At 42.4% G+C, this 24261-nt stretch overlaps 1 protein-coding gene across 3 annotated transcripts in view; it reads right to left on the reverse strand.

The window, feature by feature from the left end:
• GABRA5 (gamma-aminobutyric acid type A receptor subunit alpha5) overlaps nucleotides 1-24261 on the reverse strand; it is a 79429-nt gene that overhangs the window by 18875 nt on the left and 36293 nt on the right. For all 3 annotated transcript variants that reach the window (XM_010946256.3, XM_074354008.1, XM_074354009.1), the window contains exon 7: nucleotides 9897-9979. In XM_010946256.3, the coding sequence (XP_010944558.1) occupies nucleotides 9897-9979 (83 nt within the window). The remainder of the gene's footprint in view (nucleotides 1-9896; nucleotides 9980-24261) is intronic.

Raw genomic sequence — 24261 nt, forward strand, 5'->3', positions numbered from 1 at the left:
AAGAAAAATACCACATGATACCACTCATAAGTGGAATCTCAAAAAAGAAAAAAGGAGACTAATGAACTTATCTACAAAACAGAAACAGACTAACAGACACAGAAAACAAACTTATGGCCATGGTGGGGGAGGTAAATGGGTAGGGAAGGATAAATCTGGGAGTATGAGATTTACAGATACTAACTACTGTATATAAAATAGATAAACTACAAGTTTCTTCTGTTTAGCACACGGGAACTATATTCAGTATCTTGTAGTCACCTATAATGAAAAAGAACATGAAAATGAATATACGTCTGTGTATGCACGACTGGGACACTGCTGTACACCTGGAGCCGACACAGCATCTAACTGTAAATGACTGTACTGCAATTAAAAAACTCACTTGCAAACTGACTATACTTCAATAATAATAATTAAAAAAAAGAGACAGTGCCCTCTGAGTTTACAGACTTAAATGGGAACAAATCAGGAAAGAAGGACAAAGGACTGTCACCCTCCCGCAGAAAAGCTGCTTCCCCTGTGAAAAAGAGAGGCGAGCAGATCAGAACGCCAGAGTGTTAGGAGGAAATCCCTCGGGTACTTTCCCGCCCCCTCTTAAACCCATTAGCTTTTTTTTTCTTTTTTTACATTCAAATCCAGCAACTCCTCCCAATTACTTCCAGTTTCTTGTAGAAAATAGTATTTTCTAAGTCACCTGGTCTTAAAATCACGAAGCTGTGTTATAATCCACTTGTCACATCGTCCACCACCCTGCTCTCGGCCTTACAGCTTCAGGACAATTCCAAGTTCTCGATTTTGCTTCCAAAATAGTGATTTCGGCATTCCCTCCCTTTACTCCAAAACATCACTGCTCTGCCTGCTCCTTTAATGCTCTGGGACTTAAGGCCTTTCCTATTTGGGCTGTAACGCTGTTCCCCAAAGAGGGTGTTCAACACCTCCACGAACTGATCACCTGGCACTTGTGCTTTTTCCTTATTTCCATTAAGCCTTCTACTCAAATCCTTCCAGGCTCCGTTCAAAATATGACCCCCAGGATGCGCTTCCCCTTCTGTGAATTTCAGACGGCCTTCAGTTTCACAAGGGTGTTTAGCCTGCTTAGCTAACGTGCCCCAGAGCACCATTAGTGCCCGTTCCCCACAGCACCTCGCAGAGTGCTGAGTGTGGAATGCACCCATCATATCTGCCAAACAGGCATCACGGTTAACTAACATGGGACACACACAAAAGTTCAACGTGTTTCTAAGACCTCACAGACTGTAACACAGGCGCACCAGGAAACCTGCGTTTTGGATCACCCACAGGACGTGACTGACGCAGTGGCACGGCCGTGATTCCACAGCCGTGATTCCACAGCCGTGACAGCTCACGACCACATTTACCCCTGACTTCTTGAAATTCTCCCTACTGAGTGTCCACCAAACAGGTGATCGTGTCTAATTTAGAATATACTTTCAGGAATTCAAGGGTTTTCTTATGACTTGATCTAATATTTAAGTCATCATTTAACAAATAAAATGAACAAAAAATTTTTTTCTTTTTCTTTTCTAAGTAGTCTTGATTTGTTTAAGCGCTCGCTTCCAAACGTAAGCTGCACCATTGTCTTTAAGGAACTTCCTACGGACTAGGACGCATCTCTCTATAAACCAGGGTTAATTTCAACCATTGTTTGGATTCTTGAGAGGGGAGGTAGCAATAAGGAGACGTCTGTTCATTCAGCTTTGTGCTAGAGAAGCCGGAGCATGTGGCTCGTTAGAATAATGACACCTATTTGCATGGCTTTGTCTGCTAATAGCAGAGACGCTTGGATTGGGTAATTTGAAACTCATTATCCGATCACATTTAGCCTCTGCGGGCTCCGATGCTGGTGGTGTGCAGTGAACTACTTGGCCGAGCCGCTATTTTTAGTAAACCTGAAAAATGAAAGACAAGTAAGAAAAACACTGAATCGAATAGTATGTCTTCTCTCAAAATGACCAAGCCCTGAGCGGAAACCCTATACGCTGAGGAGAGGTGAAGTCTGTGCAGTTTTCTGGCTCTTGGTCCACTGTGTACAAGCGTGGTACAGGAGGAGAGTTGTTTTGACTGCTTTGTGTGCAACAGAAATGGCAGTTACAGCAAATATAAATAAAGGATCAGCATCTACCTCAGCCCATCTTCAAAAATCAGGCAGATGAAAAGAAGCCTGGCGTGAGAGCTCCAAATCTCCACCGAGTTCGAGAAATGTTGGTACTGGTTTTGGCTTTCTATTGAGTTCAAGAAATGAATTAATGTATGTATTATGTAACTTGATCTTGCTTTGTTTGGCTGAATGTAGAAACGAAGAGGTCCTGTGAGATGCGCATTTGAGCTCCGAGCTTGATGAGAGATTTAAGTGCAGTTGGTGGGTTGTTGTGTGTTGGATAATACGAAGAAGGGTTAAAAGCTCACACGTTTCCTTCACCAAAAACTGTTTTCGTGCTGCCTGCCCTGCACACCATGGCTGTTAAATCCGAGCGTCACACTGACTTAAATTTATTTAAATAATGATAAAAAAATCACAACGTTTGCCTTTTAGTATTTTTACCCTTCATCAAATGAAGAGCATAATTTTCATGTCCAAAGTGCGGCACGGTTTTGAGGTCTACGACTCATTTTTCACTTAGGGACGTGAGTGATTCACTTTCCTTCAGGGACATGAACAAGTGATTCCCAAATACGGTATCGGGGGGTCTTTTGAAGGTTTTGTCCCAACTACCGATGTGCACAGCCACCTCAAGGCAGCAAGTGATTTAAACAAATCCTAGTGAGAGTTCCTTTCCATTATACCACTTTGCCCAAATAAATTTTTTTAAATAATTTTTGTTTTATTTAAAAAATTTTTTTCTTCCACTTTTATTGAGATACAGTGACATACGGTACTGTATACATTTTGAGGGGGGTAATTAGGGTTGTATTTATTTATGTTATCTATTTTAATGGAGGTACTGGGTGTTGAACCCAGGACCTCATGCTTGCTAAACACACGCTTTACCACTAAGCTATGCCCTCCCCCATAAATGTATGTTTTATCTCTCTATGGCATTTGAAAATCATCGTTTGAGAAAAAATGAATTATTCCCATCCAACCTAACTTTTGGCTCATCACACACAGTTACTTCTCCTAAACTCCAAAATCCCTTTGGAATGATAGAAGTAAAATGAAAGGAAATCTCTGGAATCAAAAGAAGTTCCCTGGCAGGAACACAGAGTGGCTGTGAGTAGGTAACAACTTTAGGCACCGCATAGAACCATGAAAAGAAAATGACCACATGAAAAATGATTCCTTGGAGGCCCTGGAGAGGATCTGGCACTTGGACAAAGGGAATGGCTTTTCTCTTGAAAAGCTGTGAGTCACAGCCGTGAGGTGGCAATGGTTCCGAGGGCTCCCTCCGTCTTACTGGCTTGAAGACTCCAGAGGAAAAGTCTGGAGCTATCAAAGCAGTGCAGCTGGAATGTGAGGTATAAAACCCTAGAAAGGGAAGAGCCACAGGGAGGGAGCCCCAAACTGATGGAGACAGATGTGTGCAAACTCCGCCCAGACATCTCACTCACTGCAGAATCACACACACGTAATGGAACGTATCCCACCAGCCCAGCTAAGTAAAGACCCATGGGACATGTCAGCTCTTGCCCACCATGGAAAGGACAGAGTTTGGAATTTGAACTCAGTCAAGGTAACTAGCAACACCCCCTTGCCCCGGCCCCCCAGACATTCTAAATCTAATAGTCTCTGCAATATAACCCTGACTGAAATATCCCAGAAACAACTCAACATTATTAAATGTAAAAGAAACAGGAAAACATGAGCCACAGCCAAGAGAAACCACAATCCATCAGAATGACCCCCAGGAAGATTCAGACGTTGGATTTAGCCCAGAGGATTTTAGAGCAGATATTACGGCTATGCTTAAAGATGCAAAGGGGGAAAAATGTAATGTTTTGCAGTGAAAAATGGTTGTGATGAAAAAAACTAAGAGCAAATCTTAGCGGAGGTTTTGAAACTGTTTAAAAGAACCAAATACAAATTCTAAACCTGACAAATATGCTGAATGAAAACGTTTACTGTATGAGCTTAACAGCAGGTCGGAAATGACAGGAGAGCCAGTGACCCTGAAGACAGAGCAACGGAATTAGCCCATATAGAGAACAGACAGGGAAAACCAGTTTTTCACAAAGCAGAAGTCCTGAAGACCTGAGGCGTTACATGCAAAGTTACAACACCTCCAATTAGAGCTCGGGGGGAAGAGGGAAGATGAGCCAGAAAATTGTTAGAGTCATGGTCAAAATGCCTCGAATTTGGTGTAAGACATAAATTGAGAGACCCAGGAGGCTCAGCAAACCCCGGAAAGTACACACAATAATAGAGACCCGTCTGGGGGATGTCTGCTTCTAGGAAAACAGAGATGTGCCTTCTCCAGTTCTTCCTGCGAAGCACAACGAGAAACCCTGGATATTATATGTAAAGTGAACACAGGGAAGGCAGAGAGAACAAGGCAGACAAGGCCTGGGGACCCAAGGGTGACACAGTGGTGAGGTCTTTGGTTTTCTTCTTGCCTTTTACATTCCAGACTTGGAACCAAGAGAGACTGGTGCCTGGAAATGCCAAGGGGCGTAGACATAAAAGGGCAAGGACAACAAACGAAGCCTGTTCTCTGTGCCAAAAGGAGCAGGAAAGGGTTAGGCTGTCAAGGCAGAAAATGATCACACAACTCCAGGCAAATACCACTGGGAAAAGTGCAGCCCCGCCCCAGCCTGGGCCAGCAAAGTGCGTGCAGAACTAGAGTCTCACCCCGTCCAGGGCCCCCGCCTGCTGCTGGAGCGGCATCAGGGAAGCTCAGGTACAGGAGGAAGCAGGACCCCATCCCTGCAAGACGGCGGCCGCGATGCCCGCTCTCCCAGGCGTCCTAGACGCCCCGTGGGGAGGCTGGAGGTCCAGCTGAGTCCAGCAGCACAGCTCCCTCCTGCTCCCTGCTGGCGTTGCATCAGAGGAGGATGAAGGGAGATTCCGCTCTAATGTCGAAGGTGCAATGTCTCACCTAAATGTCACCCACATCAGATACAGGTGCCGCTCAGTTCATCCTGAGGCAAAATTCCTCTCTAGCTGTAAGCCTGTGGGACAAGCTATTTGCTTCCAAAATACAAGGGTGGGCTGGGCATAGGACAGACACTCCTGTTCCAAAAGGGAGAAAAGCGGAAGGAGGAAAAGGGTGACAAACCCCAGGCAAGACAAAAACCCAGCAAAGCAAACCCGTGAGATCTTTCTTTTGAGGGGAGAAGAAATTAAGTTAATTAATTAATTAATTAATTAATTTGTTCATTTAATGGAGGTACTGGGGGTTGAACCCAAGACCTTATGCGTGCTAAGTATGTGCTCTACCACTGAGCTATGCCCTCCCCCTCAAACCCCATTAGATCTTAAAGCTCAAGAAGAATCCTCTTTGGTTCAATGCACTGCCCTTCAGCCCCAGGGGGGCAGCAGCATCCCGCCCACTGCCCTGCAGGCTGCGGCACTCATGGCTCTGCCAGGTGGCGGTGGAGGGAGGCTGCCTCCCTGAGCCCGTGGACTCTGCGCCTGCTGGGCGACTGGCAGCCCCATCGTCTCTGCATTGCCTTTGGAATCATTCTTCCTGGCTTCTGTTGAGATAGCCGATAACACCACGGGTAACCTTTTCAATTTGATGTTCTTTCCTGAACAAACTCCCCCCCCCCTTTTTTTTTTTGCAATATGAGAATTTTCCAAATCTGTCCCATCTGTTTTTTTTGTTTTTTCTTAACAACTCCTTCTTTAATTCATCTCTTGTCGCTCACGTTTTACTGTAAGCAGTCAAGAGGAACCAAGCCCCTCCTCCAACACTTTGCTTAGAAATCGCCTCAACTAAATATCCAGTTTCGTTGCTCACAAGGTCTGCCTCCCACCACACACTGGAACACAACTTGGTCAAGTTCTTTGGCTAAATCACAACAAAGAGCATCTTTCCCCCAATTTCCAACAGCCTGTCCATCATTTCTGTCTGAGACCCCATCAGAAGACCTTTAACATCCATATTTCAGCCAGCATTCGGTTCATGATTATTTGTGTATTTTCTAAGGAGATGAATGTTTTCCCTCTGGCCCCCTTTCTTCTTTCTAAGCCCTTATCAGTATCACCTTTAACATCCATGTTTCAGACAATAGTTGCTTCATGGCAATCTTGGCTTTTTCTAACATGCACCACAAAAGCCTCTAACCATTATCCAGTTCTAAAGCCACATCCACACTTTTAGGTATTTATTACAGCAGCATCCACTTCTCATAACCAAAATCTGTATTAGTCAGGGTTCTCCAGAGAAATAGAAACAGGATATATACATATATATGCACACATACAAACACACACACACACATTCATATATCTCATGTATATATGTGAGATTAATTATAAGGCATTGCCTCACACGAGGGTAATGGAAGCTAAGAGGTCCCAAGAGCTGCAGTCAGCAAGCTGAAGACTCAGGAGACGGCTCCAGTCTGAGAATTGTTAGGCTGGAGACCCAAGAAGAGCTGTATCAGTTTGCATCCTGGGGGGAAGGTGTAGCTCAGTGGTAGAGTGTGTGCTCAGTATGCACCAGGTCCTGGGTTCAATCCCCAGTGCCTCTATTAAATAAATAAATAAATAAATAAATAAATAAATAAATAAATAACCTCTCATTACCTCCCACCTCCTCCAAAAAAAAAAAAAAAAGGACCAACATTCCTGCTCAAGGCAGTGGGCAGGATGCGTTTCCTCTGACGGTGGGAAAGCCAACCCTTTTGTTCTATTCAGGACTTTAGCTGCTTGGATGAAGCCCACACATTAGGAAGGGCAACCTGCTTTATGCAGTCCCCCAGTGTAAATGTTCATCGTATCCAAAACACCCTCACGGACACCTTCAGCATCATGCTTGACCAAATTATCTGGGCATCCGTGACTCAGTCAAGACGACACATTAAGTTAACCACACAGAAATAAAAAATATAATGTACTAAACAGCTCAATGGATGAGTTCATCAGCAAGATGGAGGGGACAAAAAAAATCAGCAAAATTAAAGACAGAACCATGAAAATTAAGTTATCAGAAAAACAGAGATAATAGAAGAAACTGAAAAGAGCCTCAGCACTTGAGGGAATATAACAAAAGATATAATCATGTCACTAGAGTCGGGGAAGGAGAAAGGAAAGAGGAAGGGGGAGAAAAAGTATTCAAAGAAATAACTGGTCAGACTTCCTAAACTGGACAAAAACCTCTAGATTCAAGATGTGGAGGAAATCCCAAACCACATAAACCCAAAGAAATTCACAGCAATACCCATTATAGTCACATGTCTGAAAACTAAAGACAAAGAAAAAAACTTGAAAGCAACAGGAGAGAAATGACATCTCACCTCTAAGGAAAACAGGATTTGAATGACAGCAGATTTCGCATCAGAAACCATGGAGGCAAGAATAAAGCAGCACATGTTTCAAGTGCCCCAAGAGCTGTCAGAATAGAATCTTATATCCATTGAAAATATTCTTCAGGTATGAACGGGAAAAAATTAAGATATTTTCAGATGAAGACAAACTGAGAGTATGTATTGCCAGCAGTCTATCCTAAAAGGACAGCTAAAGGAAATTCACTGAACAGTTATAAAATGGACATTTATTAAAAAGTATTTTATTTTACTGTATTGTTTATTGTTTTCCATTATAAAGAACTTTTAGTTATAAAAGAAGAAATCTTGGGACACTGAGAATGAAATAAAAGAACATTATAGGTAAAAATATAGGTAAATATAATAGAATTCTTTTTTTCTCTTGAGTTTTCAAAATTAAGTTTGATGGTCCAAAAATTGCAACACTCTCTGACATGATTCTAGATGTATACAGAGGAAATATTTAAGACAACTATATTATCCTTATGGGAGGATAAAGAGATAGTCTTCATCTGAACTGGTAAAATAAAGACAACAGTAAACTGTATTAAGTTATGTGTATATAAAGTAATGCTTATAGCAACAAGTGAAAAAGAGATACAAAAAAGTACACAAAAAATACTATAAATAAATCAAAATGGAATCATAATAGATGTTCAGCTAACCCACAGGGAGTCAGGAAAAAGAAAACAGAGAAATGGAAAACACAGAGAACAGAAGACAACAACAAAAATAATAAAATGGCAGACTTAAGCCCTAACATAGCAACAGTCCATAAAATGTAGATGATGAAAATACATCAATTGAAAGATAAAGACTAGCAAAGTGAATTAAAAAATAAGACCCAACTACACTTCATCTGCAAGAAACTCATTTTAGTGGAATGATATATAGATACTTACAGTAAATATATGGAAATACATGTATCATTCGAACATTAATCAGAAAAAAAAAAAACTAGAGAGGCTATAAGGATATCAGCTAATGTAGGCTTCAAAGCAGAGAAAGTTACCAGAGACAGAGGGGGACGTTATGCAGCAATACAGGGTTATCCCACCCAGAAGAAGTGATCATCCTGAATGTCTATGAACCAAAACACAGCTGAGAAATATGGGAAACAAAAACTGATGGATATCCATTGACAGATGACTGGATAAAGAAGTTGTGATATATTTATACAGTGGAATACTACTCAGCCATAAAAAAGAATACAATAATGCTATCTGCAGCAACATGGATGGATCTGGAGATGGTCATTCTAAGTGAAGTAAGCCAGAAAGAGAAAGAAAAATACCATATGAGATCACTCATATGTGGAATCTAAAAAAAAAAAAAAGAAGAAGACAAATGAACTTAAATATAAAACGGAAACAGACTCATAGACATAGAATACAAATTTGTGATTGCTGGGGGGAGAGGGGTGGGAAGGGACATTCAAAATTTGTAGATACTGACAGGCATATGTAGAATAGATAAACAAAACTATACTGTATAGCACAGGGAAATATATACAAGATCTTGTGGTAGCTCAAGGTGAAAAAGAATTTGACAATGAGTATATGTATGTTCATATATGAAGCATTGTGCTCTACACTGGAAATTGACACAGCATTGTAAACTGACTGTAATTCAATAAAATAAAATTTAAAAAAAACCTGAAAGTAGAAATAGACAAATCCACAATTACAGCTGGAGACGTCAACATCTCTTTCTCAACAATTGTTTTAGACAGAAAATCAGCAAGCAGTATCACAACAGCATAATTAATGGGCTCGAATCAATCCTTGCAGATTATTCCACCAAGCAACCACAAAATGCACATAATCTTCAAGTGTTCGGATTTCAGAATAGATTATCAACATGAATCGTATTCTGGGTCATGAAATAAATCTCAAAAAACGTAAGAAAAATTGAAATCATACAGAGGGTGTCCTCTGACTACAGTGGAATTAAGCTGGAAATCCATAACAGAAAATCACAGGAATATCTCCAAACTGTTTAAAAATTAAGTAACACACCTATAAATAAACCAGTCTGTATGGAACACCTGAGAAGTGATTCAACACAGCAATGACCACCAGGCAGTGAAAAGTTATGGGCTGGGTAATGGAAATTGGGTCATTAAGGGTCCTTGGAGAAGTGACCCACAATCTGGGAAGAGGAAACAAGACAGAAGTGGCCGGGGGAAGGTCTGGGGGCGGGGAAATGCATCCTCAGGAACACACTGTAGGTGGCGGGGCCTCCACTGGCATCCTCTCAGTTGTAGACAAGGACGCCAGTCTGTGAGGACAAACGCGTGTGTGCCCACGGCAAGCCCCAGCCGTCCAGGGCATCGTCCAGCTCACATCCTGCTCATTCACATCTGAGAACCTAAATGCCCCTGAATGTATGCGGAAGCAACCCCCAAAGTAGATCCATGGTTCTTACTTGCGAAAATAACTTACAGCTGCCAAATTTCAGAGGGCAGGCGTGGGCGTCCATCGGGAAGTCTTCGAGCTGCATCGGGCACTCTGCAGAGATGGTCAAGCTGCAAAACAAGAGAGGGACACCTTTCAAGGACTCACCGATCTGGCTACTTACTGGACACGCCCCCTGTTCCCGAAAGCCGTATTAAATACGCCACTCAGTGTTTGAATTTACTACCTTTTATGAGATCGTTTAAAACTGTCCCACCAAATCACACAGGATTGCATTGTAGACGAACATCATTTAGAAATAAGGCTTAAATCAAGTCTGCTCGGGTTCTGTGGCTGCTGTGTCTGTACATACATTACTGCTTGTAAAGCAATCTGAGATGGCTTTAAAGATAATTTATTCTTTCTCTCCCATCCCTTGCTCAGAGTAATCTAAAAAACTTCCTTCAACAAGGCTGAAAATGTATGTATTTTCTAAAATAGTTTATAAGCTCAAAAAAAAAGTAAATGCGGAGTAAACGCACAGTCCGCATTTTAAACAGAAGCTGGCTATAATTACTGTGCATCGGGCTGATGTCACAGAGCAGGAGGTGTAATTGTGTTACGGAAGCAATCCTCCTGTTTTCAATCCAAGCCTGGTCTTCCAAATAATAAAACACCACCATCCACTACCGCCGTCACCAGTGACCAAAGCAGCGCGGGTCCTGAGAGCTGTGTGTCTATGCCGGGCGCTGTGTCACGTGCTTCACCTGCACTGACACACCGGATCAGAGTAGCTCCATGAGATGTGCCGCTATCACCACCCCCCGACCCCAGCCGACAAGGGGAGAAAGTGACGCGTGGATGCTGAGAGGCTGGACGAGAATTCAGAGCCACTAACGGCACGTCCCCCACGGACTCTGTGACCCTGGGCACCGTCTACACTCCCAGAGTCGCCACACTGTGGGCCTTTTCCTTCCCTACAGACTTCACTAATTAGGCAGTAAATCTAACTTTCTTTCACGAGCTAGCCTTCCGTCTCTTCGTTTCTAATTCTATTATTTAAAATGAAATGAAATTACACAAAATGAAATCAAAGCGCAGCATGGTCAACTTGAAGCAGACGTTACAACTCCAGTCTTAGACAACAGCAGTTCAGCGTTGCGCCAGCGCTGTCGTGCCTGCCTTGCTGGGTTACGGCTGGGTCTTGCCTGTGCCTGGAGTGAGTCAGAATGTGAGGACGATCATTTTACCTTTACTATTTCCCTCTTTTAGGGTAGATTAACCTTTCGTTACTCAATTGGGCACGTAATTCACCCTTGATGACTGGACGGAGTAGTCAACGCATGCATTCTCTGGAACTAAAACGTGTCCGCGGGAGGAAGATGTGCCCGTCAGGGAGAGGGAATCCTCCGCCATCTCTGCTGGGGGGAGGGGGCGCTCTCCCCAAAATGGAGCAATTTCCAGAGGCTGTGAGTGCACATGGACAGGAACATACCACAAAAGTCTCATATTCAGGCAGGGAGATGATAGTTAAAATTACATGCCACACATGTTCATAGAAGAATATGGAAAATACAGAAAAGCTGTAAAGAAGACAATTATAAATACATATCACTTCATTTATCATTTCACCCGGCATCTTTTATCCGGATCTTTTTCACAGGTATATATGCTTTCTTTTTGTTCTTGGTATCTAAAATTCAGTCTCTTGTTTACTTAATATTACAGCAGGAGTATTTCCCACATCACTAAAATCTATACATTAAGCATGACTTTGAAAGGTGAAATATTTAATTCTAGCACGCAGGTGTGTGTAATATATAAAATCTGTGTATGTGTGGACATCTTCAAGCATAGAACTGTGGAAAAGGACTATGATTAGAGACTATGAAATGGGTAAGGCGAAGAAAGTTTTTTTGTAGATTTACTTATTAGAATTAAGAAAATCAGGGCTTTAAAAACCATAGCCTGAGAGGAGGACATTCAGCCAACATAAAGGAAAATAGTGGTATTTTATCTGATTGTTAGTAAACTCAAGTGATTGGTTAAATAAAGCAATAGTGGGGCAGAAAAATTAAATGAATCGAATATGTTCCAGAGAATAAAATCAAGATGAGCTCAGTAAACCCAGAATTTCCTTAAGAAGCACATTTTTAGCACGGAAAGAGCGTATACATAAAGCTGTACTGCTGAGTACAAAGCTATAAATGTGAAAACCAGCATATGAAGACGTGGTTCCGTAGGTGCACGGAGGAGGAGGCTTCTGACTGGCAGCGTCCTTCCGGTGCTGGTCTACGCCTGTTCCAACAGTGTGTGGCCCTGGTGTGGGGAAGATGGGGCTCAGTCTGTGGGAGCAGAGTCAGGAGTGGGGGGGGCTTCAGGTGATCCTGTTGCCAAAACACCAGCCTCTGTGCCCCCCAAAACAAATTCAGACCCAGAGACAGAGTTTGGGGGGCACCAGGAAAAGAGCAGCTTTACTGCTCTGCCAGGCAGAGCGAGTCGCAGCGGGCTCATGCCGTAGAGACTGAATCCATCCTGACACTGGTGTCCTGAGGTTTTACAGAACAGCTGGGCAGGACAGAAAGGCAGCCACAAACAGGGTGTTTCTTCCGGGTGCTGTGTTCTTGGCCTTGAAGAATCCACCCAGCATCACGGAGAAACTGTATTCTTCTGAGGCCATCAGCCCGTGACCACCTCTGAACACAGCTTCTGGGTTAAAGGATGGCTATTCTGGGGAAAGAATATAGAGGGAGTGGAGAGGGTAATGGAAAGGCTGGGGGCTTGCCAGAGAAAGGAGAAAAACAAGATGCAAGAATTTTAGGTCAGAACAAATCAGCAGTCAGCTTTCGCATCAGGGACGACCTTTTTTTTTTTTAATTGAAGTACAGTCAGTTACAATGTGTCAATTTCTGGTGTCCAGCACAATGCTTCAGTCACACATATATAAACACATATATTTCTTTTCATATTCTTTTTCATTAAAATTTATTACAAGATATTGAACATAGTTCCCTGTGCTATACAGCAGAAACTTTTTTTAAAATCTGTATTTGTATATAGTGGTTAATATCTATAAATCTCAAACAGGGGAGCCATGCTGTGAGTTAGCTTCTTACTGATTCACTCCTGACTGTCCCAGCCCAGTCATAGGCACAGCAGACTTCAACCAGCAGACCCAGCGCTGCAGTCTTCAAGTCGCCTCCAACAACGTCAGCAGCTTTACGGGCCGCACTTCCATCATCAGGGTGACTTGGAGATGTCCCTCTGTCACGGGATCTTCTTTCTAGACGCTGCCAAGTCTCCCAGCTCGCAGAACTGGGCTTCTGCCCCCTGCCAGGAAACAAGCAATAGCCCGCTGGCTCTGGAGCCTGTCCTGAAGCCAGATCTGTTGTCTGAGTTCTTGACAAGGTGGTGAATCATGGTCAACGCCTCTTCTTCCCCCTGCTCCGTGCTGGCTCTCTGCTTCAGTCCCCAAGACCACTGGAGGCACTGCCACCTGTTTTACTGTCATTTGCCCTGACTTGTCAGAGAAGGCGTCCTCAGCGAGACTTGACCTCCCACCTTGGGCATTCTGCCCACTCCGGGCTTTTTGTCCTTTTCCTCATATGCTCTTCTTTCTTGCCCAACACCATGTATTTTTAAGAGAGGTGAGAAGCCAGCCTTCCTGCCATGGTGATCTAGGCCCTTATTAAAAATAGAATCTCATATCTTGCTTTATTCTGGCTGTTTGGCACTGACCGCTGGGCCAAAACCATTGCAGTGACAGCATTTAAAGATGGCAAGGAGTGTACACCAGGGAGTCTGCTGTTAGCATGCAGCAGGAGGGACAGGGTACAGACAGGTGGACGGAGATTCGCTGGATCTAAAAAGAAGACTCTTGAAAGAAAAAAATAATTCCAGTAGAAACAGAAAAATATAATAATTCTATAATTACCATCTTGACAAATGCTAACATTAGAGCCTCACAGATTGTTCCCCCATTTTAATAAATCTTCTTAGAACTAGAATTCCAAACATCGGAAAAATACACTTCATCTCTGATAGCGTCTCTCCCCTGAGGAATGAATGTATTATTCAGATAAATTCCCTGATAGCAAATGTTTCAGCTTTAGTAAGAGAACATTTACGTTTTCGATCCCTTTCAACATTTCAAAAAAGGCCTATACTTTTATAATTTTCAAAAAAAAATGTCTCTTGATAAGAGAGCGCCTTCCATTCATGGGATCCTTCAGAACGCAGTGTGCCCTGATGTATAACCAACTCCTTCACATGGAACTGAGATCAAAGCCCGCTGCGGAACGTGGGCTGTCACAGCTCAAAGGAGCCGGCCAGGCCACCTATTAGACACCTTACTTTTCAGATAAAAACTGAAGCACAAAAGATGAAGAGATGTGCCTATGAAAAAACTTCACTGAATTACTGGTAGATCCAAGAATCCAGCTTTTCTTCCCCCAAAGATCAACTTTCTGTTTTACTTCCACTTTCTAAGACATTCAAGCACTAATTTATTGGAATGTAATGTCCCATTTTTGGATGTCTGAATTTTAAGGTCTGGAAAAGGGCACTTGGTGAGTTAGGCTGTTTGCTTCCACTTGGATTTATATCAGCCTCATCAAGGGCCTAGGATCACAAACTCCTGAGAAAGCTCTCTGCGTGCCCAAAGGCAGGTCCCAGAGCAGTGTGCTTTGAGACGGGAAAACAGCCAAATTCCAGAGTAACATTGACATTAATGAGCTGTGTGGCCTTTGTTAGCTGCCTAACCTCTCTGGTCCAGCCTTCCCATTTGAAAAAGAGAAATAAGAGAAATAATGACAGTTGCTTTATTCTCTGAAAAAAAAAATTAATAGATGAGAAAAGAGGGTTAGCCTCCAGATTTCTCCCCAATCTGGTCTTCAGATTAGAGCCTTCTTTATTTACATGACAATCCTGCATCACTGTGACAGACAGTGTGGTAGTGGTAGACAGAATAACGTCCTGCAAAGACGTCTACGTCCCAACCCCCAACAGCTCCAAACTTGTGAATGTGTTACCTTAAATAACCAAAGGGCTTTGCAGAGGCGATCACGTTAAGGCTCTTGGATAGAGGAGATTATCCCAGATTATCCAGATGGGCCCAGTATAATCACAACCGGGTCCTGATGAGGAGGGGGAGGCAGGCGTGTCAGAGTCAGAGGCGAAGGGATGAGAAAAGCAGAGGTCACAGGGTTGTGGTCATGGACCCAGGAATGCAGATGGCCTCCTGGGGCCCGAAGAGGCAAGAGACAGATTCTCCCCTAGAGATCCAGAAGGATTTCTTTACAGCTGAATTTTTTGGCTTCCTAAGACCTTTTTGGACTTCTTCCCTCCAGAACTGTAAGACAACAAATTAACTGTGTTTCAGGCAATAATTTTACGATAGTTTGCTACATCAATAGGACAATAATACAAAATGTGGTCCCCAGAAGTGGGATGCTATGGTAACAAGTACCTAACAATCTGGAAATAACTTGGAATTGGGCAGTGGGAAGAGGCTGGAAGAATTCTGAAATTCATTATAGAGAAAGCGTACAACTGCCTTGAACAGACTGTTAATTGAAATGTGAATGTTAATGATTCTGTAATGAGAACTTGCAGTGAGAAGCATGGGAGAGAAAACCTACGTTATATGGTCATAAAGACACTGTTGGTAGAAGTATGGAAATCAAAGGCCTTACTGGCTCAGAAGGAAATAAGGAACATGTTCCTGGAAACTGGAGGGAAAGAGACCTCACCACATAGTGACAGAAGCTTGGCTGAACTGTGTCTATGATTACGTGGAAAGCAGAACTTGTGAAAGACTGTGGTGGGCCAGACAACGCCCCTAAAGACATCAGTTCCGAGTCTTTGGAAGTTGTCAACATTACCTTATAGGGAGAGAGGTCTTTGCAGATGTGATCAGGTTAAGGGTCTTGAGACGGGGAGACCGTCCAGGTGGGCACTAAATGCACCCACAAAGAGCCTTATAAGGGAAAGACAAAGGGCAGTCACACTCAGATAAAAGGATGAAGGTGAGCAGATGAAAGCAGAGAGATATGTAAAGATACAATGCTGCTGGCTTTGAAGATGTGGGAAGCAGCCCTGAGCCAAGGAATGCAGGCATGCAGCTGCATAAACTGGAAAAGATACGTCAGTGGGTTCTTCCCAGAGCCTCCAAAGGGAGACCAGCCCTGCCCACACCTTGATTCTGCCCCAGGGACACTGACTTCAGACTGACAGTCTCCAGAAATGTAAGAGGATAAATTTTTATGTTGGTCAAGTCACCAAGTTTGTGGTGATCTGTTACAGTAACCACAGGAAGCTGGTACAGTGATGCCATTGAACAGTTAGATGAGATTTCCAGGCTAAGTGTCAAAGCTGTGACCTGGTTTTTTGTTTTGTTTTGTTTTTTTCCTGCTGCTTATTGTAAAATGTGACAAGAGATAGATTCATGTTAAGAACTGCCAACAAAAAAGAGGACCAGTACTTGATTTGGGAAATTCTCAGTTTGTCCAGGTTGCAAAAGGTGCTGTAATTGGGAGAGCCATCGTCAGGAAAGCGCTCTCTAAGAGAGAGCCAAGGGTGTGGCTGGACAGCCTTTGGCCACGACCTCAGACTCTTTGAGGACATTAGGTGTGTGACTCATGGGTCCTCTCCGTCATGTAAGAAAAAGCCAGGAATAGAGGATCAATTATCCATGAAAGACTGATGGAGGAGCCTCACGTCTGGTAGTGTACATTCTTGAGACATACACAGGAGATGTACAAGATTCTTGGAAGTTTTATACCAGTGGAAACATTGTTGGTTTGGACTGAATGGGACTGAGAGAGGTCAAAACAAAAGAAGGCTGTCAGAACCCCAACATTCTAAAGGCGGGAAATAGGTTGAAAAAACTACTCAACTGTAAACATATGCTACCTTCACGAAATAGCAAAGATGACTCCAAGGGCAAGAGCCTTAGGCCCAGGGAAAGGAGCCTCATGTCACAGGATCAGTCCCAGGCCTTGAAACCGCGTGCTGTTCGCCTAGCTGCATTTAGAAATTTGGGAGGAATAGTGCTTCCTTTTTTTCCTACCATTTCCTCTCCTTTCAAATGGGAATCTCTGTAACTTTTATCTTATGCTTGTCCCACCGTTGTATTTTGTGGGTAATTAACTTGCTTCTTGAGTTCCACACATACACAGACGGAGAAGTGTACCTCAGGGCTGCTCATCCCCAGACCTTCCCACCTAGTTTAGATGATTCAGATGATGAGATTTGGAACTTTGGAGCTGATGAGGTTTAGTTGCGGTTACGGACTTGAATTTGATGCTGTAATGAGTGGAGGCTTTGGGGGATACTGGAATGACATTAGTACATTTTGCATGACAGAAACAGACTCACAGACGTAGAAAACAAACTTGCGGTTACCACTGGGGGCAGGCGGGAGTGGAGGGAGAAATTGGGAGTTCAGGATTTGCAGATACTAACTACTATATATAAAATATATAAATATGGAGGTCCCACTGTACAGCACAGGGAAATATACTCAGTACCTTGAAAAAGAATATGAAAAGGAATATATATGTGTATATGACTGAATCACTATACTGTGCACCAGAAATTAACACAACATTGTAAATTGACTATACTTCAATTTTTTTAAATTAAAAAAAAAAAGAAAAAATATTTTGCACGTGAGAAAGACATGAATTTGGAGGTGGCGCAGAATAGATGGTGGCAGGCAAAAATAATGATTTCTCCAAAGGTGTTCATGCCCTAACCCTTCCTAATTGTGAATATAAAACCGATCATGGCTGAAGGGACTTTTAAGATGAGATTAAGTGAAGGATCTTGGGATGGAGAGATTTTCCTGATTTTCTGGGTGGGCCCAAGGGAAGCACACGGCTACTTATAAGAAGGAGGCAGGAGTGCCTGAGTGTGAGAGGGGGAGCTGGGATGCTGGAAGCAGCGGTGCAGAGCCAGGAACCAGGGAAGGCAGGCAGACCCCTGGGGCTGGAAAAGGCAAGGAAACACATCTCCCCAGAAGAATCCAGAAGAGACACAATCCTGCCAGCGTAGGACCTGTTTCAGACTTCTGGTCCCCAGAGAGTTGTGATAATAAATTTGCATAATTTTAAGCCACTAAGTTTGTGCTAATTGGTTACAATAGTTTCCCTAAAATGAAATAATAACATTAATGATATTATGAATCCAATGCCCAGTTGTTAGTGCGCTGAATAGCAGCCCTGTGTATATTTTGAAATAACTTTCAGAGTTAAAAAAGAAATTTGGTTTAGCCGCTTTATAAACAGCTCACAAACTGCTCACTGCCCTGCAGATCACAGCCTGGCTCAGTCAGCGGCCGATCCGCCCGCCCCGCCTCCGCCGGCTCTGTCAGTGGAAACATAACCTTCCTATAAAGAGGCTGCAGTGACTTCCAGGCAATATATGGAATTTACGGGGACTGGCAATTCAGTGTTAACATAGAGCCTAATGATTGGTGTTAGCGGAAAGAAGTGAGGCTCAATTTGGTCGTAATACTTTTCCGAGTGAGTCTTTGTAAAGAACAGAGGACGGCTTCACGTAAGGGATGCTCTCGATCTGCCGCAGTTGTGCCCATCCAAAGGGATGTGGGGTTTGGAGACGGAGGAACGCTGGCGCTGCTCATCGGGCCTTCCTGTGGGCAGCATCTTTGTGGTTCTGCTGCCTCTGCTTTATTCCCACCTGGACGGGGCTGAGCAAGGCTCCTTCAACACTCCAGAGAATTTTCCTTGCTTTCTGCCTGAGTCACACCCTCTGAGATGATGGACTGTAGATCATACCTGCAGGAGGAGCCCCTTCTGTGCTGGGCAAGGAGGGCTGGGGAGGGAGGCGAGTCTCTGAAAGGAAGCCCGGCTCTGAGGACTGCAGGCCTGTTTTCCCTATAGTTGCCTTACCTCTAGGCTGGCAAGTAAGAGAGGGTTATTCAGATATTACAGAGAATTGGCCTTTTTATCAATAGAATACACATGCATATTTACATGTCCACACATACGTATTTAATAAGTCTGAGCCCTGCCTGATGTCAAAGCCCTGTTGACTGGCAGCTTTCCGCCCTTTACTCCTGTGCTCAGAAAGAACCGCAAACATATTCATTAAATAAAAGCGTGCATGAACGCATCTCTCCTCCTGTGAACAGTCACTAGCCCGCGCGGCGTGATAAGCAGTGATGCGCCACATACGTTGTCAGGTAGGTTTCCTGGGAGCTAACTACAATGCATAGTAAAGGTTTGAGGATAGTGCATTCTAAAGCTCAGCTACATAAAAACTGAACTTTTTGCATCTAGACATTGACAAGTTGGGAACAAAGGATGTTGGAACCCAAAGGTCATTGCCATGCTCCGCCACCCCCACCCTGTTTTTTCACTAGCTGACCTGTGCATGCTGGTCCCTCCTGTGACAGTTGCTGCAGTTGTAGGTCAGCTGCAATTGTGGTGGGTCCAAACCAGAACTGCCAGCCTGGCTTCTCTGAGGGCCTGGCCGCTCCTGCCCTGGTTAGTAGACCCCCCGAGGGAGCTCTGCCTGAGCACCAGCTCTGATCCTAGCCAGATCGAAGCAGGGGGTCGGCCCGTGATGAAGATGAGATACCAATTCAGCAAGTTCAGCTGAGGGGGAGGAGAGGGAGCAGCCAATGGACAGCAGGAGAATAAAATACCCAATGACTTGTTTAAAAGGTAATAGAATTTACAGACATAGAAAACAAACTCATGGGGGTGGGAAGGGATGATAAATTGGGAGTTTGAGATGTGCAGATACTAACTACTATGTATAAAATAGGTAAACAACAAGTTTGCACTGTATAGCATGGGGAACTATATATATTCAGTCTCTTGAAGCAACTTATGGTTAAAAAGAATATGAAAAGGAATATATGTACGTTCCTGTATGACTAAAGCACTGTGCTGTACACCAGAAATTGACATGGCATTGACAACTGACTATACCTCAATAAAAATATATTTTTAAAAAGGTAATAGAATTTAAATTCAATGAAGGGCAACCTTGTAAAAAGCACGACTTAGGGCATCATCTGGAAATTCAAATGAGACCACCCTAAAATGATGCATGGTTTGGTTTACTTAATAGTGAAGTTCCACACTTTACAAAGAAACTTGTGTAGATGCAGCTGTAACTTCCAGCTTGAGTTACACATTTCACAAGTCATTCTAAAGCTAATTCATTCATTTTGCACTCTTCAGCGTAATAAGGCCGCACATGAGACCAACGAGCAGATTTCTGCTGGATTAAAAATCCTCTCTGAACTTTGCACTGTTCATTAGGATTTTCATTCCTCTTGGGATGACACTGAAAGGAAGATGCCAGCAATTCTTACATATTTTGGGAAAACTAGTGGATGTGTGATCATTTTATAAACTTCACATATTTCTCATTGAAAAGGGATATAAACTTTATTGATCTATTTTGATGAGCATGGCTGTTTCTTTCTTTCTTTTTTTTTTTTAAGAAAGAAAAGTGAGGATTTATTAAGGGACGGATAGAACACTCTCAAGGGGAGAGTCCGCAGGTTCAGATCTGTTTCTTTTTTAATATGTGTGTTTCTTAGTAAAAGGTGGAAGATTTATACAATACAATGAAAAGAAACATGAGCATGGATAATGTCTGTGTTTCTCAGGAAGGCACTGTAATGACGGACGTGAGTGGAAATGTTTTGGTTAATTTTATATGTGTACCCACACATCCAGCAATAAACCTTCTTAAATAAATCAAATGCAAGAAAATCAACACAAGCCTGGGCAATAAAAAAAAATAATGCTGCAAAAAGAGAACAGCACAGATATGCAAAGAAATTCCTTTCTCAAAATGAAATCCAAGTATCTCTCTAATCATAAAGCATAATGCAGTTAACAAGGTCGTGCTGGGGAAGCAGACGGAGCAGACGGGGAAATCAAACAGCAGCTCCAACGCTCAGCTCAGTCTCCGGTCTGTGCTGTGTCACTCAGCAGTCCTGAGCCCAAACTGCCCCATCAAGGGGACTCTATGAAGCTTATCTTACAGCGTTAAGTTCCGACGCATCAGCACAGATGCACAGACTGATGCCTGGTACATAGTAAATGCTTTAAACAACACTAGAGAAGTGTCGTGAAGTGGTCTAGGAAACATGCACAAAAGCAGTGAATAAACTGCCAGAACAGTCAGCATCAGCTGTTTCTGGAACTCTGGAAATTAATAAAAAACTTACAACAACCAGAGAACAATTAATGAAGAAAAAAAAAAATAACTGAAAACCAGTAGTGAGCTCTGTGGCATCTGAACTCAGCCTGTTGCCAGCCTCCACTCCCCAGCTGGGTGGTGGCCTTGCAGATGGGAACACACATTCCTGGTGCCGGTTGCTGGTAACAGGAATGCTACAGGCCTTTTTCTCAAAGAATGTTGGTTGCTTATTTTGATCTGTCTGGTGGGTCCCTGAAGGATGGGCTCAAGGATCTGCCTTTGTTTCCACTGACTCAGAGGTGTCTTCCTAGGGTGTATTTGTTGAAAACAGTTCAAGGCAAATGAATTCACCACAGTCACAAGGGCAATGGATACAGCTGGGGCAAGCAACAGACAGACTGAGAGGCTAAAGAGGAGAGGCTGAGGAAGGAGACACTTGGGGAAAGAAGGGCTGAAAGTCTCCTACATATTCCAGACAATCTAGAAGGCCCTGTGCATGGCCAGGACTGGACACAAGCTGAGAAAAGACCCAAGAAGACCCTACGTTCTCATCTCCAGATCATCTTCAGGCTCTGCACAAGCAGGGAGTGAAACCTACGACAAAGCTGTATGACAACGTTGGCTGAGCTTAAAAGAGCACTCCCACGTACGCACAGAGCCTACCTGCAAAGACGAAGAGAGTTTTCATCTTGTTTTTTTACTCCAGGTGATCAGTGAGTCTGTATCAAATCACTAGCTGGCCACTCAGCTAATGAGAGTGGCCACACATGACAAAGAATACAGACTTAAAAAAATGGTTGAGAAAACTCACTAAACAAACAACAATATCACAAAAGGAAAAAAAAAAAAAACAACAAACCCTACGGATGGAGAAGGATCTAATTTCCTGAGTTACCACATTAGAATAATGAAAATATCCAGCTTTCAACAAAAAAATTAAGAGGCATACAAAGAAACAAAAATAGATATGCCACTCACGGGTGAAAAAAGGTAATTAACAGAAACTGTCTCTGGAAAAGCAAAGACACTGATTTACTAGCAAACATTTTAAATCAACTGCTTTAAAATCAAGGAGATAAAGGAAAACATATACAAGGAAACTAAGGAAATTTAGAAAACGATGTTTCAAGAAATAGAGAATATCAATAAAGAGATAGAAGTTGTAAAAGAACCAGATGGAAATTCTGCAGGTGAAAAAAAAAGCAATAAATGAAATGGAAAATTCACTAGAAGGTTTTAACAGCAGATCTGAGAAGGTAGAGAATCAGCAGACTTGAAGATAAAAGTCCAATGAAATTAGCCAGTTTGAGGACAGAGAGAAAAAAGAATGAATAAAAATGAACAAAGCCCAAGAGACCTCTGGGACACCATCAAAAGTACCAAAACACATATAATGGGAGTCCCAAAAGAAGTGAAAAAGGAGAAAGGAGCAGAAAGAATATTTGAAGACATAATAGTCAAAACTTTCTCCATTCTAACAAGAAATATTAATCTAACATCAAAATTCAACAAACTCCAAGTAGGATAAACTTAGAGATCCACACTGTGACACATTAAAATCAACTGTTGAAAGCCATAGATGGTGGCTGTTTGTAAAGCTCAGTGGTAGAGTGCATGCTTAGCAGGCACAAGGTCCTGGGTTCAATCCCCAGTACCTCTTCTTAAAAAAAAGAAAAGCCAAAGATGAAGGGGGGAATTTTGAAAACAGCTAGACAGAAGCAACTCATCATGCACGAGAGATCCTAAATAAGATTAACAGCTGATTTCCATCACAGGCCATGGAAGCCAGAGGCAGTGAAGTGACATATTCAAAGTGCTGGAAGGAAAAAAATCTAAAACAAGAATCCTATTTCCAGCAAAAAGTATCCTTCAAAAATGAAGGATAAATTAAGATATTCCAGATAAACAAAAACTGAGGGCATTCACTATTAATAGATCAGCCCTATTATAAACATTAAAGGGAGTCCTTTAAGGGGAGATAAAAGAGCCCTAGACAGTAACTGAAAGACACATGAAGAAATGAAGGGCACCAGTCGCGGTCAAGACATGAGTGACTGTAACAGCCAGTATTATTTTTATTTCTGGTTCATAAACCTTTCTTATCTTTATATGGTTTAAAAGACAAATGCATAAAATGCTGATTTTGTTACTGGACAAATGATGTATAAAGATGTGATCTGTGATGACAGCAACATGAGAGGGGACAAGAACTACAGGGGCAACGTTTTTAGGATACACCATTGAAACTATGCTGGTCTTCATGCAAACTAGCTTGTCACTAATTTAGATGTTAACTTAAATCCCCAGAGTAACCATGAAGAAAATAACTAAAAATACATATACAGTAAGAGAAACGAGATGAGAGTTGAAATGGTGCATGAGAAAAAAATAATCAATTAAATGCAAAAGAAGGCAATAAGGGAAGAACTGAGGAACCAGAAAAGCAATAGACATATAGAAAGCACATAGACTTAGTCACCTCTTTAGAGACCCTGTCCCCAAATACAGCCACATTCTGAGCTACTGGGTGTTAGGATTTCAACATATAAATTTGGAGAGACACAGTTCAGCCCATAACACCACCCCTTAACAGATTAATTTTAAACATTACCAAAAAAAGAAGAAATGAAAGAAAGCAAACAGAAAAAAGGCAAAGTACTTCCTTGTCAGTAATTATATTAAATATGAATGGAACAAACACTCCAATTAAAAGGTAGAGACTGGCAGAATCAATAAAGAAATATAAACTATATACTGTCCACAAGGGATTCATTTTAGTTCCAAAAATACAAATAAGTTGAAAGTGAATGGATGGAAAAAGGCATTCCACTCAAACACAACCAACAGAGAGCTAAAAACAAAATTTGCTATAAGAAACAAAGAAGGACACTCTATAATGAGAGACTCAGTCTATTAAGAATATATAGAAATTAGTCCATCAACAGATGACTGGATAAAGAAGCTGTGGTATATTTATACAATGGAATACTATTCAGCCATAAAAAAGAATAAAATAGTGCCATTTGCAGCAACATGGATGACCTGGAGTTCATCATTCTAAGGGAAGTAAGCCAGAAAGAGAAAGAAAAATACCATATGATATCACTTATATGTGGAATCTAAAAAAAAGAAAAAAGGCACTAATGAACTCATCTACAAAACAGAAACAGACTCACAGACATAGTAAACAACCTTTTGGTTACTGGGGGGAGGGGGTAGGAAGGGA

This window comes from Camelus bactrianus, chromosome 27 (genome assembly GCF_048773025.1).
Source record: "Camelus bactrianus isolate YW-2024 breed Bactrian camel chromosome 27, ASM4877302v1, whole genome shotgun sequence".
NCBI lineage: Eukaryota > Metazoa > Chordata > Mammalia > Artiodactyla > Camelidae > Camelus > Camelus bactrianus.